The 20,646-nt window shown below is 34.8% G+C and overlaps 1 protein-coding gene across 2 annotated transcripts in view; it reads right to left on the minus strand.

Moving 5' to 3' along the window:
• Positions 1–20,646, minus strand: part of RALGPS2 (Ral GEF with PH domain and SH3 binding motif 2) — a 155,432-nt gene that overhangs the window by 10,640 nt on the left and 124,146 nt on the right. The window contains exons 11-16 of one of the 2 annotated variants that reach the window (XM_007448528.1): positions 19,093–19,228; positions 18,146–18,297; positions 8,438–8,492; positions 5,676–5,753; positions 3,969–4,074; positions 3,315–3,407 (exon numbers count right to left, since the gene is read on the minus strand). In XM_007448528.1, coding sequence (XP_007448590.1) covers positions 3,315–3,407; positions 3,969–4,074; positions 5,676–5,753; positions 8,438–8,492; positions 18,146–18,297; positions 19,093–19,228 — 620 coding nt within the window. The remainder of the gene's footprint in view (positions 1–3,314; positions 3,408–3,968; positions 4,075–5,675; positions 5,754–8,437; positions 8,493–18,145; positions 18,298–19,092; positions 19,229–20,646) is intronic. The other variant, XM_007448529.1, reaches the window with a different exon arrangement.

Here is a 20,646-nt window from a genome sequence, read left to right on the forward strand (position 1 = left end):
TTCCCTACATCCCGGCTAGTGTTATATTATCAATCATTAAAATTTCTGCCTAATGGCCAAAAAAAGGGGCATCTTCTTTAATCTGTGTTTTTGATACCTAGTGAGGTTCATCACCTTTTCATGTTCATTAACCATTTATATTTCACCTTCTTTATCTCCCTATTCCATTTTTCTACTGTTGTTTTATTCTTACTGAGTTGTGGAAGGTCTTTATATAGGTTACAGATTTCTTTTTCAGGTGTAGCCTTGGTTTTTAAAATTTAACTTATCAAACAGTATTTATTCACTCATTACTATGCAGAGATAGGCTCAAACATATCTGCAAAAAATTTTTTATAATGAATACACTTCAATTAAAAATAATTTTACAGTGAATGTTTTCATCTTAAAACATTCAAAAATATAGACATAATAAAACCATAGTCCCCCTCCTTTCTTCCCAGTTATTCTCTCTTCCCAAGTCTGCTCTGCTCCTCACAGGCAAAAACATTCATACTTTAGAGAGCAATAAAACATAGAGGTGTAGGCTTCCAGATTTCCTCCTCCCGCATTTATTTATATATATATGAACAGGTATACTTTCATTAGTGACTCTTTTTCCTCCTCCAGCTTTTAATTTTGAAAAGGTTCAAACTACAGAGAAGTTGAAACAATGCTACAATGATTACCCATATATCTACATTTTGCATTTGCTTGATCTCTTCAAACATTTAAATGTAAGCTGCACACATAACATTGGACTCTAAATATTTCAACATGTATCTCCTAAGAATATATTACTATATAACCACAATGTAACATATTCAAGAAATTTAACAGTCACGATCATATAAAGTCCATATTACAATTTCTTTGATTGTCCTAATTATGAGCTTTATAGCTTAAAAAAACTTCCTCCAAGATTAAACCAAGGTACATACATTGCATTTAGCTGTCAAGACTCTTTAGTTTCTCTTAATCTAGAACAGTCCTTCTGTCCCCCTACCCTATTCCATCTGCCAAATTTTGGTCTTAAGAATCCAAGCCAGTTGTCTTATAGGAATGTTCCACAATGTGGGTTTAATTGTTTCTTCATGATTAAATTCAGGTTAAATTTTTGGCAAGAACACTACATAGATGGTGCTGTGTTTATATAAAAGATTTTAATCCCTTATCTATTGCTTATGTATAGCCAATATTTTCTTCCAATTTGTATTTTAACTGTTTGAAAATGATTAAAATTTTTTTCCTTCATTGCTTTTAGTTCTGTGCCCTATCTTTTCTATCCTAAAATTGATACTAAATATAAACATGAACTTGTCTCTATACTCTATTTTGTTCTTATAATTTTCTTTAATCTTAACAGTTTAAACTAGAAAAGATGAGGAATACAGTCCATTTCCTCAGCACTCAGTTGGGCTCCCTTCACAGCCCACTATGCTCTAATTTCTAAACATTTCATATGCATTATTTATCACTTCATATAATTAAAAGCCCAAACTAGCATGTTATTATTCTCTGTGTATAAGTACCAATGCCAAACACAAAAAGATATTTAACATATGTATTAGAGGACAAATTCAGTTATTTAATCAATTCTCTAATTTGGCTTCTTTCCAATTAAAGTTAGGAAAAAACAAAAAAAAATTTACCTTATACATTTTACTTCTTTATAATAGTCAACTTCTTTATAATAAGTGAAATCCAGCCAAGTCTCTGGAAGTGGCTAAGTGAACAGTTAACTATATCTGAAGATGACAATTTAATTTAGCTATATCAACCTTTTTTTTTCTTCCCCTCCTTTGAGTACAGCTGTACTAACCAGAGGCAATTACTCTGTAAAACATTCTAGTGAAACTAAACTGTAGCTTTGTCAGGTATGTGGGCATTATAGTCAATTTGACTAGAATACAAAAAACAGTCCTTCACCTCAATGTGAGGACTATATCTAGATAATTATAACATAATAGTGAGCAAAAAAGTCAGTGCTCAAGAATTTATATGATTCCATTCAGGTACAATTAAAGAATGACACAATGTACTGTTTAAGGAAACATATATGGTAAACTCTAAAGAAAAGCAAGACAATGATTAACATGAAATTCAGGACAGTGACAAGGTATGGGTATGGCTGATAAGGAAAGGTAGGTGATGCTATCATATGGCACTTCCCACATTCATTTAAACCAAAAATGTATTCTTCTCTACCCCTGGTGTGATTAAAGGGCTAAAACTGTGAGAATAAAGAAAAGTTTCTCTAATGATAATGTCTGAAGTTGAACTTGTAACTGGCCTCATCCAACCAAACTTCAAACTAGGGATTATTCTTACTAAAAGGAACAAAACAAAACAAAACAACAACAAAACAAACAAAAAAACACTGAATCCCAGTAAATTTAGTCAAAGTGTTTGGTGAAGTAATACCCGATATTAAAATGTATACAAGTAATGTGTGTGTGTTATAGTTTTTAAGAGCCATTGTTAGAATAAAAAAACACGAAGTGATAAATGCCCTCCCCCGCCCCACCCCTCCAAAAAAAAAAGAAGGGCTTCTCTGAATTATGCAGTATCACTGGGTAATGTATAAGTAGTAAAAGAACTTAATTTTTTTTTTTCAGTGGCTTACCTTTCCTCAGTATGGTAAACCACTTAATTCCGCCCCCCCCAAATACACAATTTAGAAATAAAATTCTTCTCCAGGGGACTGTGTTAACGCAACATGGAAAATGAAAACTTAGTTTTCCATTTTCAAATACTGTATCACTGGCATAGAAAAAACAGCATGCAAAAAAAAGATTTATAGGAAGATTCTACATCTGGAGAAAAGAGCATTTCAAAGCTTCTTTTAAACACAAGAAGGTGATCATAGTAACCTTAGTAACTATTATTCCTCTTCACTGCTGGGAAAATCACTCAAACAGAGACTGAGGTGGAAAGAACCAGAGATGCTTGTCCGAATTTTTCATATTTTACAAATTAGGAAACGAGACTCTAAGGTGATAGTTTTCAACCATTTTCTGACCCAAAAAACCCAGGTTTGAGAGGGCTTGGAAGTGAAGATAGATACTTGTAGTGTGCAGTTTTGACATTTGCAATGGAAAAATAGCATTCAAAAAAGAAACTACAAAATATGGAAGTTGTTCCAAGACCCTCCTTGGAATGGTCTTACTAAACAAAAATAATTCCATTATAATATTCCAACAAGGAAAGTGTAAGAACTTCTCGATTAGAATGTGGGAAAAAACCCAAACCCTTGCATCGCCTTAGACCTACTTTCTTTACAACCATGAAGAGGCTGTGAAACTATGCTAACAACTTGGAACAGGAATACTTACATGTTTTCTTTCTGTAGCCTTTAGAGATTTGGCAGCATAGTAGAAAAGTTGTGTCCCACACAAAGCTGCCCAATATTTCGTCCAAGATGCTACCTGGAGAGGACAGACACATGAATATACTACACAAATGCTACTGGCTTCTCAGTCACTCTGCCTTCTCAGTGCCAAATATCTTTAGCTCCACTTCACTTCCACCACCTTAGCTTCGAGTTTCATCACTTCTGATATCTTTATCTCAAATATTCTTATCACGTCCACTCAATACATTCTACTTAGGACTGACCAAACAAAATTGGTTGAATTCTATTTTTTAGGGTTGTCACTCTGTTTTCTATTTCTTCTAAACTTAACTACTTAAAATACTTCTTAACGGGATATATTTTCAAGGTTCTCTAAAAACTATAATAGGAAGCAAAGAGAAGTACAGGAGCATCTTGATTTAAACACCCAAAATGTATGATTTAACCAAAATCTATATGGCAGGTATAATAACACTTTAAATTAAATAACATTGTGAGGCAAAGGTGTATCTTAAATTATTTCAGGTGTATTATATATCTGAAATATATTTTATTTCAACTGTCTTCATATTTTTTAGGGTCCTATTCATTTGCTTAATTTTAGAATGTGTATTAAAATATATTAAATTCTTACTGTAGGCTTTTTGCCTTCTTTTAACAGAGTTTTTCTCCTGAGAACACCTTGAATAGTAACAGCTCCTGGATATAAATGTACTGCCAAATCTTCTGATTCTGCAGAACTATAATAATGAAATGAAGAAAAGAACATATAAGCGCTTTAGTGATTATCAAGTAGGTACTTAAATAAAATGTAATTATTCTTAATTTTAAAACTGTTACTTTATTCAGAATAAGAAGACACTGACAATTATAAAGGCTTACTGATCTGAAATTTGTAAGCTGTCACAAAATTAACAGAAGTTACTGAAGTCAGCAGATGGTTAAAAAACACATTTTATTGCATATTTGAACAAGTATAATTTAGAAAGAATACAGAGATTCACCCTAGTAAAGATTAAATTAGGGATTTAAGACTTTTCTTCTTAACATGCCACACTGCAGCACTGCTGAAGTCTTTTTTTCCCCAGTAGAAGAAACTTAAGTCCTAGTGGGAGAGATGAGGATTCTATTTGTTAAAAGTATTTAAGCATATAAAACTCAAAATAAAAATAGCAGAATCAAAAGGAAAAAAGCAAAAGAAAATCCATGCTTAATTCTAAAATAGGTGAAAGAAGTAATGAAGGCGATTAACAACATATTTAAAAAACCAACTTTCTGCAATAAAATTTAATGACATTTTAATGTCATCAATGCATCTAAGTGATTATAGCTTAACAGCTCTCCAAGAGAGGAATAACTCCAAACTCAAGATTTCTTTTTCTTGTATCTTAAGAAAACCGTCACAAAATAATAATCAAACATCTAAATATCTCTCCCCAACTCATTTAAGGTCCAACAGTTAAAATAAGAACAATTCCTATATAAGTCAATTAAAACATACACACTGATTAAAAAAAAAAAATCTGTCATTCCTCCGGTCATTTGACATGAGCTGCAGAATTGCTACAACACTGAAGAAACCTGAAGTTTGCAAGTTTATCCCTTTTTTATTATTTAGGTGTCTTCAAAGTGACTTAAAAACTTAGAAACCACTAGAAATTTCATGCTGGAGCTATTTATATTCAAGGAGGTATATATTCAAGGAGATTAGACACCATTAAACTGACATAAAATTAACTTTAAAGTCTGCTATTTTGTTGTATTATGAGAATTGGTGGATTATCCATTACTGTTAACCTCTAGCCCCCAATCAATCTACCATACTTATTTTCTTCTGCAGCTAATGTAGTGCAGAAAGAGACCAGGTTTAACAAGATAAATAACTGAATGAACATGAGTTTAAACACAGAAATATTATTTAATAAAAAAGACTTGTCTAAATTCAGGACCTGAAGTTAACCTGAAAAATTCTTAAAAAAGATAAATTGAATGTAGTAAATTCTTTGATTGCAGCCTTGAATAACAAGTGGATTTTTGTACTGCTTATCCAATAATCAGCAACATTAGAAAGACCTGTGCAGTTAAAAAGCTACAGATTTGGAATTATTTAAAAATGTTGACATAAAGATGCAAGTTCTAGCAATTAGCTCTGGGATCAGAAAGAACAGTTCAAATTTATCTCTAGATTAAATCTTGGAAAGAAAGTTTTCATGGGCATTTTGTTTAGTTTTTAAACCAATTAGTTGAGAAAGAACAGAAATAATGTGAGACCACACCCGAGTAAGCCAATCACCAACACCAGAGGGGAGTTCTGTGACCCCTGAATGCAGGGGAATTGTACCTGCTGGCCTTCACGTGGCTTCGATAGCCATTTCGTGCCACTCTTGTCACCGGGCCGAGAGAATGGTATAATCTGTTCCTGTTGGATTCCATTATAAATTGTATATATTACTTTTACTCACACAATCATCATCAATAACCTAGAACAGCATAATAATTTCTTTGTGTAATACAGCTTTCTAAATCCTACGAAAGGATAGTATGTGATTGCTCCTCTTTCTTTTTTTAAAGCATACAGCATAAATTTCAATTATTTTTTTCTTCTACTATTGACTATAAATACTTAAAGGTGCTTATTAGTTCGAACCATATATTTATATACATTCACTTTCACAAATCTGCTAAAATAATTAAAGAGGTATTTATAACCAAACACTATCAAAGCCTGAAAAATACTTAAAATATCCTTTTGTTCATATTCCAGTTCTTGGATTCCACTTTAAATATGACACCTGGATTTATATAACAATAAATTTTTATTGTATGCCCCTATAAAGACAGCTAAAAGCAATGTGACCTATAAACTTAAAAGTAATTTGGCTTAGGGCTTCCGTGGTGGCGCAGTGGTTGAGAGTCCGCCTGCTGATGCAGGGGACACGGGTTCGTGCCCTGGTCCGGGAGGATCCCACATGCCGCGGAGCGGCTGGGCCCGTGAGCCATGGCCGCTGAGCCTGCGCGTCCGAAGCCTGTGCTCCGCAACGGGAGAGGCCACAACAGTGAGAGGCCCGCGTACCGCAAAAAAAAAAAAAAGTAATGTGGCTTAAACACCTTATTTTCCTTTCTTTTATATTAAATCCAAGAAAACTACCAAAAGAGATGAACTGAGTAATAAATAAGGCAGTCTTCTATTTCCACATCAATTAAAATGAATACACGATAAAGCCAATAAATGATAAAAATGGTATGAGTTAATATTCATCCAAAATGGCATGTGATACTTAACAAAGGAAATAAACACACACACACACACACACACACACACACACACACACACACAGAAACACTGTTACTTCTTTGCCTAGGAAAAGCCAAAACTAGCACTGTTGATAAATGATATTTAAAACAGAAAGTATTATTTTAGCAACTTAAGGGGCAACATATTTGATGTCTCTCTATTTTCGAAGTTCACTATCCACAGGTAGCATTTTAAATCCTAGTTCTTTATTCACTTCTTAAAATTTCATGTCTGAGTCTTGCTGGGCAGCATTAATTTGCTCTCAAAATGTCCCAAGAGCCACTGATTTAAACTTGGCACAAGCACAGTACATGTTTTTGGCTGCAAATATCTGCAAAGCAAAACTTCTGTCAAAAGAAAAACACTGTTTTGAGATGTGAAGGTTAATAGTGTTAAATACCATCTTCATAAGTGACCTGCTGGGATAAGAACAGATTATTTAACACAACACCATTCTGGTTACTCGCTCATAACTCATGCGATATGAGGAACAATTCTGTTCATCAATGTTTCTTACCTAAATACAGTACACTCTGAAATCAACATCTGATGACATTATGTTCTTATTAGAGGGAAAGAACTAATAAGACAATTTGTACAGACAGCAAGCCAGAGGCAACTCTTGTGTTTTTCCTGTTTCAGGCAAACCCAAATAAAGAGATTGAAAGAAAAAGTTGAAAGAGAAATAATATGTAAAAACAAATTGTTAAAAATCCCCCAAAACAAAGAGAACAAAACTTAGGAACACTGACAATTGGAGTACAAAGGTTCAAAAGTAGTTTGAAATATTAGATTTGCAAGTAAAATCTTAATCACATAATGGTGAGAAATCTTTATTAAGTTTCAAGAGCAAGGATCTAATTTTCCAGTTACATCATGAAATTAACCAATTCAAGTATGTATAGTTCAATTTCAAATATATAGTTAGTATAATTGTTTTCTATTAAAAAGTGACTGACAGGGAGTTAGGTAACTAAATATATTCAACTTCATCAATTTTAACATGACATTCAAAATTCAATCTAATCTTGTTGCTTAGAAACTTAGATTGCTTAGTTTATATACAAAAGGGAGCAATTATTTTGCTCATGATTCAAGTATCTTAATATGACAATGGCAGAATGGAAATGGTCAAAGACAGTAAAATTCTAATGGATATTTTTTAAATAACAATTATTTGCACTGTTTGACTACATTTTTAGAAAAATCTTATTTTGGAAGATCAATATGGCGTATTTGCCACAAGCAGATGACAGATCTTACAGCTTAAAGCATCAAGGAAAAGAAAACAGAACATGACTTACATTATTTCAGTACAAATCTGTGTGCTTTGTGCAAACTTTGAATTAATGACAATTTAAATTCAAACTTTTAGCTGCTTTACTTACAGTATAATTTAAAATTTACTAAGTCATTTTGCTCTTGACAAATTAACTGAGAATGAATGAAGTTGACCACTCCACTAAATGCCTTAAAATTACTTAAATGAACCATAATTTAAGGAAATAATTTTTTTGGTACACATATGTAGGTAAGCTGTGATTGGTTATTATTATTTTTCAGTTACAATTTAAAATGTACTAAAATTCAAATATATGTGTCAAGTCTCCAAATAAACATGTCTTTACTAGATAACACTAAATTCCAGGCTTAAATATTAACTTTTTTTTTTTTTTTGCCACCAGCAGGAAGCCTAAAATAGTCCCTTGGAGATATGTAATAAATATTATGTCTTTAAATTCACATTATCACATACTTTAAATAGACAAAATAAACTCAAAATAGTTTAAATGGGCAATTTTTCTTACCTTTCAAAAGCAGGCCATGAAGTCTCTTCACTTAGTTCAGAGCCATCACTGCTACCTAAAATCAAAAGTTATCTTATTTTTTAAACATCATAATTAGGGTTTGGATGTTGTCTTTTAAAAATAAATACTCTAACGGTGCTTATAAAATGACAGTCACATTATTTGTGGGTGAACATCCACATATCAATTCTTCATTCTAATATGTGCTTGCTTTATTTTGCAATATATTAGAATAAAGTTGACAAGACTACCCAAAATAACAAAAGAGCATGACACATTTTTGCATGTATAGTTATGGCTTAAATTCATTAGTAAATACTTTTCCTACCACCAGAGAATGTACATATGCACAAAATTTTTCCTTATTAGGTTTGCCATAATTTAAGACCAATATAATTATGCATTTCTTACAGGTTCATGGTATACTACTTCCCTTTGTATTTTTTTTAAAACCCATTTTACTACCCTAAGGATAAAAAAGCTTAATGACGTTCAATTTTTGCCTTTGGGGGCAAGGCAGAAGAGGATAGAATCCTTAAATTCAGGAAAAAAAAAAAAAAGGTGCCATAACAATGTACAAGTTTCTCTTAAGAGACCCAGAATATCAGTTAAAATAGAAAGTTTTAAATTAGCTTAATCCGAGGGGAAAGAATTTGGAGAGTCCAAAACAGCTTAGGTTGATTTAAAAGTTATTTTAAAGATAATACTGGCTCTCAATAAAATCAATAATTAATATGTCCCTTATGTATCAAGTTGAATCGTCTATCAGACTTTCACAACCAGGGTTCTGTGAGAGGCTCAAACTTGAATACTATAAGGAACCCATTATATGTAAGGGAATAACACCTCTTCCATGCATTTAGAATGGCATGAGTTATGTCCCATTCTTTGAAGAACTGAGTAACAGTCACTGAAGTAATTTTCTGGTTGTGTGGTTCAGATAAGAAACTGGAATTCATCTGTTGTTGGCAGTGGGGTCTTGTAGGTTATCTTTTGATGTAGGATTATGTGATAAAGACTGAAAATTTAAGCATGGTTAGTATGACTTATTTGTAGAAAATAAAAGTTTCTTCCAGAAGCATGAAGTTCAGAGTGGATACACCTCCTTTAGCTGGGCAAGACTACTTTAGGTTACCTAGGACATATATACCATGTTAAAAAACGTTAGAGGCCATAGTCCCAAGCACTGGTTAATTTCTCCAGAGTACTTTCTCAAAGCCTCCAAGGGATATATTAATATTGTATGTAAAAGTTACAGCTGAGGAAAAAACCTTTTTGTGATTATGAATTGTGTGTGTGTATTAACAACTACCATCTATGGTTATAGCCTTTCTTTTCAGAATGTTTTAAAGCAAACACCCTGGAAGGTAATGCCTATGTCTAATGTTTTTAATTTATAAACAAAGATGTAACAATCTCTACTGTTTATCTCCTTAGCCTTGGAATAATTAAACAATAAATACAAAGGCAAAAATTGAATTAGCCTCTTCTTGTTCTAAAAGACAGGTCTCTAAACTAAGACACTAACTGTAATGGAATGAAATAACTACATAACTGTCTTGTGGTAACAAAAAGAACATCTACGGAAAGTAAAAGCCACAAATAGAGAATAATAATCATTATAATACTTATGAGAAGTATTACAGAAAAGCCAAATATTCTGTACTGAATTGAGAGCTGTAATTTTTAAAATTACTATTTTTGGCTTAAAGTGACAGACTAGATTCCATAAGTGTAACACATTTTTAATTGGAAAAAGGTTATTCCTCTCTTTTTTGCAAAATTATTCTGTGTATCATTTTTTTCAGATTGAGGTTGATATTTACATATAGGCAATTCACAGTATTTACAGAGACGTATTTCAAGAGGCCAACTTGTCTTCTGTTTTGTAAATTTTGTCATCATTTAATCATTTGTATTTATAAAAAGGGGAATATTGGAATAAAACTGCTGAATGGAGCATTCCAGCTCCAAAGCAATTTCACTTTCAGGGTTTGAAACTGTCAAGCATTAAAGGAAGTCAACATGTTCAAGAAAATGCACTCCTACATTTCTTTCTATTGACTGTTCATCAATATTGAAATGATCATATTAATTATAATAGGTTTAGCCTTTGAGAAACCTGGCAATTAATCACAGAAGAAGACATTTTCCTCCGTTATTGCTTTTTAAAAATAAAAATAACACTGTACGGAGATTTCCTAACTCCAAACATCCAAAGAAATAATGCTCATCTAGAAGGTTCAGAAAATAAATAAAAGTTTAGGAAGTAAAACCAAACAAATTCCTCTCTTAATCTCACATCCTTTTCCAGTCCCAATTTTCTGCTCCCACTTCATAATACCTATCCCAATTTTCTTACCTCTCATTCTCCGATCTCCAAGCTTTGCCCATACTACTACTCTATAAAGCAAATCTTGTCAAGGTCACCAAGTGACCTTTTTTTGTTTCTTTTACATCTTTATTGGAGCATAATTGCTTTACAATGTAGTGTTAGTTTCTGCTGTATAACAAAGAGAATCAGCTATATGTATACATATATCCCAATATCCCCTCCCTCTTGCGTCTTCCTCCCACCCTCCCTATCCCACCCCTCTAGGTGGTAAAAGCACCTAGCTGATCTCCCTGTGCTATGCAGCTGTTTCCCACTAGCTATCTATTTTACATTTGGTAGTGTATATTATGTCAATGCCACTCTCTCACTTTGTCCCAGCTTCTCCCCCAGCCCCGTGTCCTCAAGTCCATTCTCTGCGTCTGCGTGCGTCTTTATTCCTGTCCTGCCACTAGGTTCTTCAGAACCATTGTTTTTTCTTTTAGATTCCATATATACGCGTTAGCATACGGTATTTGTTTTTCTCTTTCTGACTTACTTCACTCTGTATGACAGACTCTAGGTCCATCCATCTACCTCACAACAAATAACTCAATTTCGTTTCTTTGTATGGCTGAGTAATATTCCACTGTACATATGTGCCACATCTTCTTTATCCATTCATCTGTTGATGGACATTTAGGGTGCTTCCATGTCCTGGCTATTTATTGTAATTAATGCTGCAGTGAACATTGTGTGACATGTCTGCTCCTGAATTACAGTTTTCTCAGGGTATATGCCCAGTAGTGGGATTGCTGGGTCATATGGTAGCTCTACTTTTAGTTTTTTAAGGAACCTCCATACTGTTCTCCATAATGGCTCATCAATTTACATTCTCACCAACAGTGCAAGAGGGTTCCCTTCTCTCCACACCCTCTCCAGCATTTATTGTTTCTAGATTTTTTGATGATGGCCATTCTGACCGGTGTGAGATGATATCTCGTTGTAGTTTTGATTTGCATTTCTCTAATGATTAATGATGTTGAGCATTCTTTCATGTGTTTGTTGGCAATCTGTATATCTTCTTTGGAGAAATGTCTATTTAGCTCTTCTGCCCATTTTTGGATTGGGTTGTTTGTTTTTTTGTTATTGAGCTGCATGAACTGCTCGTATATTTTGGAGATTAATCCTGTCAGTTGCTTTGTTTGAAAATATTTTCTCCCACTCTGAGGGTTGTTTTTTTGTCTAGTTTATGGTTTCCTTTGCTGTGCAAAAGCTTTTAAGTTTCATTAGGACCCATTTGTTTACTTTTGTTTCTTTTTCCATTACTCTAGGAGGTGGGTCAAAAAGGATCTTGTTGTGATTTATGTCACAGAGTGTTCTGCCTCTGTTTTCCTCTAAGAGTTTTGTAGTGTCTGGCCTTACATTTAGGTCTTTAATCCTTTTTGAGTTTATTTTTGTGTACGGTGTTAGGAAGTGTTCTAAATTCATTCTTTTACATGTAGCTGTCCAGTTTTCCCAGCACTACTTATTGAAGAGGCTGTCTTTTCTCCACTGTATATTCTTGCTTCCTTTGTCAAAGATAAGGTGACCATAGGTGTGTGGGTTTTCTATCTCTGGGCTTTCTATCCTGTTCCATTGATCTATATTTCTGTTTTTGTGCCAGTACCATACTGTCTTGATTCCTGTAGTTTTGTAGTATAGTCTGAAGTGAGGGAGGCTGATTCCTCCAGCTCCCTTTTTCTTTCTCAAGATTGCTTTGGCTATTTGGGGTCTTTTTTGTCTCCATACGAATTGTAAAATTTTTTGTTCTAGTTCTGTGAAAAATGCCATTGGTAGTTTGATTGCTAAACAGTTTATTTATTTATTTTTTTTTTGCGGTACGCGGGCCTCTCACTGTTGTGGCCTCTCCCGTTGTGGAGCACAGGCTCTGGACACGCAGGCTCAGCGGCCATGGCTCACAGGGCCAGCTGCTCCGCGGCATGTGGGATCTTCCCGGACTGGGGCATGAATCCGTGTCCCCTGCATCGGCAGGCAGACTCTCAACCACTGCCCACCACCAGGGAAGGCCCCCATTGGTAGTTTGATAGGGATTGCATTGAATCTGTAGATTGCTTTGGGTAGTACAGTCATTTTCAAAATGTTGATTCTTCCAATCCAAGAACATGGTGTATCTCTCCATCTGTTTGTATCATCTTTGATTTCTTTCATCAGCGTCTTACAGTTCTCTGCATACAGGTCTTTTCTCTCCTTAGGTCAGTTTATTCTTAGGTACTTTATTCTTTTTGTTCCAATGGTAAATGGGAGTGTTTCCTTAATTTTTCTTTCTGATTTTTTGTTGTTAGTGTATAGGAATGCAAGAGATTTCTGTGCATTACTTTTGTATCCTGCTACTTAACCAAATTCACTGATTAGCTCTATAGTAGTTTTCTGGTGGTATCTTTAGGATTCTCTGTGTATAGTATCATGTCATCTGCAAACAGTGACAGCTTCACTACTTCTTTTCTGATTTGGATTCCTTTTCTTTCTTTTTCTTCTCTGACTGCTGTGGCGAAAGCTTTGAAAACTCAGTTGAATAACAGTGGAGAGAGTGGGCACCCTTGTCTTGTTCCTGATCTTAGAGGAAATGGCTTCAGTTTTTCACCACTGAGAATGATGTTGGCTGTGGGTTTGTCATATATGGCCTTTATTATGTTGACGTAGATTCCCTCTATGCCCAATTTCTGGAGAGTTTTTATCATAAATGGGTGTTGAATTTTGTCAAAAGCTTTTTCTGCATCTATGGAGATTATCATATGGTTTTTATCCTTCAGTTTGTTAATATGGTGTATCACACTGACTGATTTGCATATATTAAAGAATCCTTGCATTCCTGGGAAAAACCCCACTTGATCATGGTGTATGATCCTTTAAATGTGCTGTTGGATTCTGTTTGCTAGTATTTTGTTGAGGATTTTTGCACCTATGTTCATCAGTGATACTGGCCTGTAGTTTTCTTTTTTGTGACATCTTTGTCTGGTTTTGGTATCTGGTGATGGTGGCCTCATAGAATGAGTTTGGGAGTCTTCCTCCCTGTGCTATATTTTGGAAGAGTTTGAGAAGGATAGGTGTTAGCTCTTCTCTAAATGTTTGATAGAATTCACCTGTGAAGCCACCTGATCCTGGGCTTTTGTTTGTTGGAAGATTTTTAATCACAGTTTCAATTTCAGTGCTTGTGATTGGTCTGTTCATATTTTCTATTTCTTCCTGGTTCAGTCTTGGAGGGTTGTACTTTTCTAAGAATTTGTCCATTTCTTCTAGGTTATCCATTTTATTGGCATATAGCTGTCTGTAGTTGTCTGTCATGATCCTTTGCATTTCTGCAGTGTCACTTGTTACTTTTCCTTTTTCATTTCTAATTCTTTTGATTTATGTCTTCTCCTTTTTCCTGATGAGTCTGGCTAATGGTTTAACGATTTTATCTTCTTAAAGAACCAGCTTTTAGTTTTATTGATCTTTGCTATTGTTTTGTTTCTTTTTCATTTACTTCTGATCTGACCTTTATGATTTCTTGCCTTCTGCTAACTTTGGGTTTTTTTAATTCTTCTTTCTCTAATTGCTTTAGATGTAAGGTTACGTTGTTTATTTGAGATTTTTCTTGTTTCTTGAGGTAGGATTGTACAGCTATAAACTTCCCTCTTAGAACTGCTTTTGCTGTATCCCATAGGTTTTGGGTCGTCGTGTTTTCATTGTCATTTGTTTCTAGGTATTTTTTGATTTCTTCTTTGATTTCTTCAGTGATCTCCTGGTTATTTAGTAGTGTATTGTTGTAGTGTATTGTTTAGCCTCCATGGGTTTGTACTTTTTAGTTTTTTTCCTGTAATTTAGTTTTTTTCCTGCTATCTAGTCTCATAGCGCTGGGGGCGGAAAAGATAGTTGATATGATTTCAATTTTCTTAAATTTACCGAGGCTTGATTTGTGACCCAAGATATGATCTATTCTGGAGAATATTCCATAAACACTTGAGAAGAAAGTGTATTCTATTATTTTTGGATGGACTGTCCTATAAATATCAATTAAATCCATCTGATCTACTGTGTCATTTAAAGCTTGTGTTTCCTTATTTTCATTTTGGATGAGCTGTGCATTGGTGTAAGCAGGGTGTTAAGTCCCCTACTGTGATTGTTACCGTCAATTTTCCCTTTTATGGCTGTTGGCATTTGCCTTATGTATTTAGGTGCTCCTATGTTGGGTGCACAAATATTTACAATTGTTACATTATCTTCTTGGATGGATCCCTTGATCATTATGTAGTGTCCTTCTTTGTCTCTTGTAATAGTCTTTATTTTAAAGTCTATTTTGTCTGATATGAGTATAGCTACTCCCAGCTTTCTTTTGCTTTCCATTTGCATGGATTATCTTTCTTCACCCCCTCACTTTCAGTCTGTATGTGTCCTTAGGTCTGAAGTGGGTCTCTTGTAGACAGCATATATATGGATCTTATTTTCGTATCCATTCAGCCAGTCTGTGTCTTTCGGTTGGAGCATTTAATCCATTCACATTTAAGGTAATTATTGATATGTATGTATGTTCCTATTACATAATTATTGATACGTATGTGTGTTCATATCACCATTTTCTTAATTGTTTTGGTTTCGTTTTTATTGGTCTGTTCCTTCTCTTGTGTTTCCTGTCCAGAGAAGTTCCTTTAGCATTTGTTATAAAGCTGGTTTGGTGGTGCTGAATTCTCTTATCTTTTGCTTGTCTGTAAAGGTTTTAATTTCTCTGTCGAATCTGAATGAGATTCTTGCTGGGTAGACTAATCTTGGTTGTAGGTTTTCCTCTTTCATCACTTTAAATAGGTCCTGCCACTCCCTTCTGGCTTGCAGAGTTTCTGCTGAAAGATCAGCTGTTAACCTTACAGGAATTCTTTTGTATGTTGTTTGTTGCTTTTCCCTTGCTGCTTTTAATATTTTTTCTTTGTATTTAATTTTTGATAGTTTGATTAATATGTGTCTCAGTATGTTTCTCCTTGGGTTTACCCTGTATGGGACTCTCTGAGCTTCCTGGACTTGACTATTTCCCTTCCCATGTTTGGGAAGTTTTTGACTACAATCTCTTCAAATATTTTCTCAGACCCTTTCTTTTTCTCTTCTTCTAGGACCCCTATCATTTGAATGTTGGTGTGTTTAATGTTGTCCCAGAGGTCTCTGGGACTGTCCTCAATTCTTTTCCTTCTTTTTTCTTTATTCTGCTCTGTGGCAGTTATTTCCACTATTCTATCTTCCAGGTCACTTATCCGTTTCTCTGCTTCAGTTATTCTGCACTGATTCCTTCTAGAGTATCTTTAATTTCATTTATTGTGTTGTTCATCATTGTTTGTCTGCTCTTTAGTTCTTCTAGGTCCTCGTTAAACATTTCTTGTATTTTCTCCATTGTATTTCCGAGATTTTGGATCATTTTTACGATCATCACTCTGAATTCGTTTTCAGGTAGACTGCCTATTTCCTCTTCATTTGTTTGGTGTGGTGGGTTTTTACCTTGCTCCTTCATCTGCTGCATATTTCTCTGTCTTCTCATTTTGTTTAGCTTATTGTGTTTGGGGTCTCCTTTTCGCTGCCTGCAGGTTCGTTTTTCTTCTTATTTCTGGTGTCTGCCCCCAGTGGGTTAGGTTGGTTCAGTGGCCTGTGTAGGCTTCCTGGCTCGGGGAACTGGTGCCTGTGTTCTGGTGGGTGGGGCTAGATTTTGTCCCTCTGGTGGGCAGGGCTGAGTCTGGTGGTGTGTTTTGGGGTGTCTGTGAACTTAGTATGACTTTAGGCAGCCTGTCTGCTACTGGGTGTGGTTGTGTTCCTGTCTTGCTAGTTCTTTGGCATGGGGCGTCCAGCACTGGAGCTTGCTGGCTGTTGGGTGGAGCTGGGTCTTAGGGTTGAGCTGGAGATCTCTAGGAGAGCTCTTGCCAATTAATATTACATGGGGCCTGGAGGTCTCTGGTGGTCCAACATCCTGGACTTGGCTCTTCCACCTCCGAGGCTCAGGCCCGACACCCGGCCGGAACCCCCAGACCCAAAACCCCGGTTCTTCTCTCTTGGTAACCCTAGTATGATAACGATGTTGACAACGACAACTGCTTTATGGTGCTTACGGCGCCTGAATGCTGGGGCGACCACACTTGTGGCAGTGAGACCTCAGGCTAAACTGAAACTTCTGAGAGAACATCTGAAGGATGTCAGTGCAATGAACTGGGTTCTGACTGCAGACTGTTGATGCTTTGGAGGAGGCTAAATAACAGTGAGGACATGTTAGAGAAAACTGTTTCTTTTTCTTTGTAACATCAAGTAAATCTTGCAGTGGCTCTGGGAGTGTTGTTACCCTTTGGGCTCACTGAAGGGTTGTACTTGAGAATCAGATCTTTCAATACCTGCACCTGCTGAAAATCTGCCACAAGCTTTTCAAACATTCAAACCAAGGAACCCACTCTTGAAAGCTATGTCATCATCATGCTCGCCCTGGCTGATGCGTCTTCGACGTTGCTGGTGCCCCACCCCCAACCATCTGAGGCACCCAGTGACTTTGATCTTGCCAAATCCAGTGACCAACTCCCATCCTCACCTTACTTCTCTTCTGTGCACTTTATATTGATACATTCAACACTTCCTGCCCTTCAGAGACACTCTCTACTGGGCTTCAGTGATACTACACTGTTTTTTCCTTTGAAGTTTCTTTTGATGGCCCACCATTAAAAAAAGAAAGTTTTTTTTTAATCACACTTCCAAATGTTAGAATGTCTTCTCTTATTTATTTACATTCTCTCCCTAGGTGACCTCATCCAGTCTCATGGCTTGAAATACTATAAATATGCTAATTCTTATACGTGTACCTACAAACCTGACCTTACCCCATTAAGCACCAGGTTCATACATTCAATTACCTACCTGACAACTCAATATGGACCAAACATGTCCAAAACAGAATTCTTAATTCCCCAAACCTAGTCATCCTTCACAAATACTTCGACATTTACAAATGGCTGCTCTTCTAGTGTTCTCTGCCTTGGTAATAGCACCACCATCTAACTAGTTGCTTAATCTAAAAAACCGGGAGTCATACTTGATCTGCCCTTTTCCTCATTCCCACATTCCAACTACATGCAGTAACCAATTCAATCAGCACATGTTCTCTTCTCACCATTCCTCAAATGCCTCCCCCTTTGAAGTCAAACCATCAAGCACTTTTTAAACAATTACGAATTATTAACTTCAGTAGCTACTAGTAGTATCATCTCATTATCTACTTTGCTACTTAGCTTTTATCAATTTTTTTCTACTTGTAGTAGGGCTAATTACTTATTCCCAGCTGAGTTTTATTAAAAATCTTATTTTTCATTAAGTTGGAACCCTCTCAGAGAATTATTTCTCACCTATTGATATTCCACTAGAAAGAGTAGAGCTTTCAGCTTGGCCTCGAGATGGTGCATGGGGCTCCATGACGCTATCATCTAATAGATGTCTTGGCCCTGCATTTGGGAACGTTGCACTCTTAAACTCTGCTGTGTTCATTTTATGAATGAAACTGGAAACAAAGAGAAATATTTTTCATATCTTTTATTACTGTTACTAATTCAGGATATAAAAGATACTCTTATATAAAGATTCAGGATATAAAAGATTTACCTGCTATCCTGAACTTACTTCTGAACTCTCATACTAATGAACACACAGATTTTATCATGAGAGCCTCAAACTAACAGTTTAGGGAAAGTTTTTTAGGAAACTAGGCCATTATCTTCCTATGTAACAGAGAATACTTTAATTTTATCTTGATTCTTGGGTACATTAAAAATTGTTTTCACATTCACTTTTGGAAAATAGCTATTAAATTTTCACAAAAATCATGGCAAAGGTGAACCTTGGGCTCCATTTTGAGAAAACAATCTTGCAAAGCTAAACAAAAAATCAGTTTCCCTTTCTTTATATTTAGGAATAAAAAGAACAATTTTTATAGGCTTCATTTACAGTGACTTATTTGGGTTAAGATAAGTGATCACTCTTGATACTTATGATAATTTAAAATGAAAATGGTATATTGCTTTCCTGATTTTATTTATGATGGTGATCTGTAATGTTCATTTCTCTCCCCCAGATGTGAAGGCACTGTTGGAAAAAGCTCATTTCCAAATTAAGGTAAAGGAAGAAATAAATGCCTTTATGCAAACAAGATATTTTACTAAATCAGAAAAAGACTACTGTTACACAAATAAAACTACGCAAGGACACTATTTTCTGTCCAACTAGTAAAATAAATAGAAAAGAAAGCCAACTTAAAAAAAAACATAAAAAATTGAAAGATAAAATTAAAAATGCTGACTTATAACCCAAGCTATGGCACTTCCTATGTCCATGTGGAATCAGGTTCCGAGGGGATGGTGGTGTCTGTGGTAGCAAGGCTCCTTCAGCTGCCACACTTTTTCTTCCACTTTGTGGAGATGCTCCTACTTCAGGACCTAAGGGTTAAGTTAAAAAAGAGAGAGACAGAGACATAGACATAGATACAGACACAGACACAGACATAGACACACACACACAGGGAGAGGGAGAGGGAGAGGGAGAGAAATTGTTACATGGTTTAAAAAAACTGTTTTATTTGTAATCCTTTGATATGAAATACAAAATGTGGTTTAAATTTTAATATTAATTCTATTTAATTGACTGAACAAGAGAAGTATTTATTTTCTGAATCTTAAAACACAAACCTCAATACATACAATACCCATTAATTTCTATCTATTTTACTTGCACTAAGTAGCCAGTATAAATATCCTCCCCATTTACAGAAGAAGCAGCAGAATTAGAAGAGAAGGGGTAAGGATCTCATATCACAGATGAAACCTGGACTAAACACTCAGGTCTTCTGAATCCTAGTTCAGTGTTCATTTAATTTTACACATTACTTCTTCACTCTTAGTTTCAGCTTCTACTTAGATAAAAAAATGTGTAGGGTAGGTGGGTCAAGCATTCAAGTTAGAGTTTAAATCTATATTGACACTGTTCAAGCTTATGGGAATTAAAAAATGGAACTCAAAAATGTACAGATTTGCAAAGTATCACTTTAAGAATGAAAAGAAAAGCAAACTTAAACAGATTTAGACTGAAATGATTTCCTCTGCTTGGAATACTCTTCCCCCGAGACACTGTCATGGCTTTGTTCCCTCACTTCCTTCATACCTCATTAGATGGGTCTCCAAATATTTTTAGAATATACAATAACATAAAGCTTAGTGCCAAGGTCTGTTTTAGAATTTAAAAAAAGGCTATTACTTATGAATTCTTAAAAAATAAATAATTCTCTTCAATTTTATATTTTTGATTATGTGTGGTATACATATAAATCCCCATTGTAATGCAACAGATAAAAATTAAGGGACTAACACTATTTTTTAATACTTTCAGTACTTGGTCCAGTATTAGAGTGAAATTAAAAAAAAATTAAGCCACTAAAATTGACTCTTATAATTATTCAAATTAGTAGAATTTCCCACTTAGACCACAGAAATTTCTAATGTAATCAAGCCTTGTTGCCTAGGCTTAACTAAAAAAAAGAGTCGATATTCATAAACATTTATTCTTAACTAAAAAAAGAGTCGATATTCATAAACACTTATTATTTTCTGTTGGTTATATCTATTTTTCTTGATTAGTTGGCATATTTATTTATAAATTTATTTGTATTTATTTGTACATTACGTATTTATTTGTACAAACTACAAGTAAGGAGTTTTTGACTAAACAAGAAAACCAACAGAAAAATGGACATATTTTAATACCAAAAAGAACACTGTGCATGCAAAATAAAATGTGCTAAGTGTTTATTCACTTTGGAGTATATTCTTTCTTATTAGGTTATCTGGTTTATTACTCGATA

Source organism: Lipotes vexillifer, unplaced genomic scaffold (assembly GCF_000442215.2).
Source record: "Lipotes vexillifer unplaced genomic scaffold, Lipotes_vexillifer_v1.1 scaffold76, whole genome shotgun sequence".
NCBI lineage: Eukaryota > Metazoa > Chordata > Mammalia > Artiodactyla > Lipotidae > Lipotes > Lipotes vexillifer.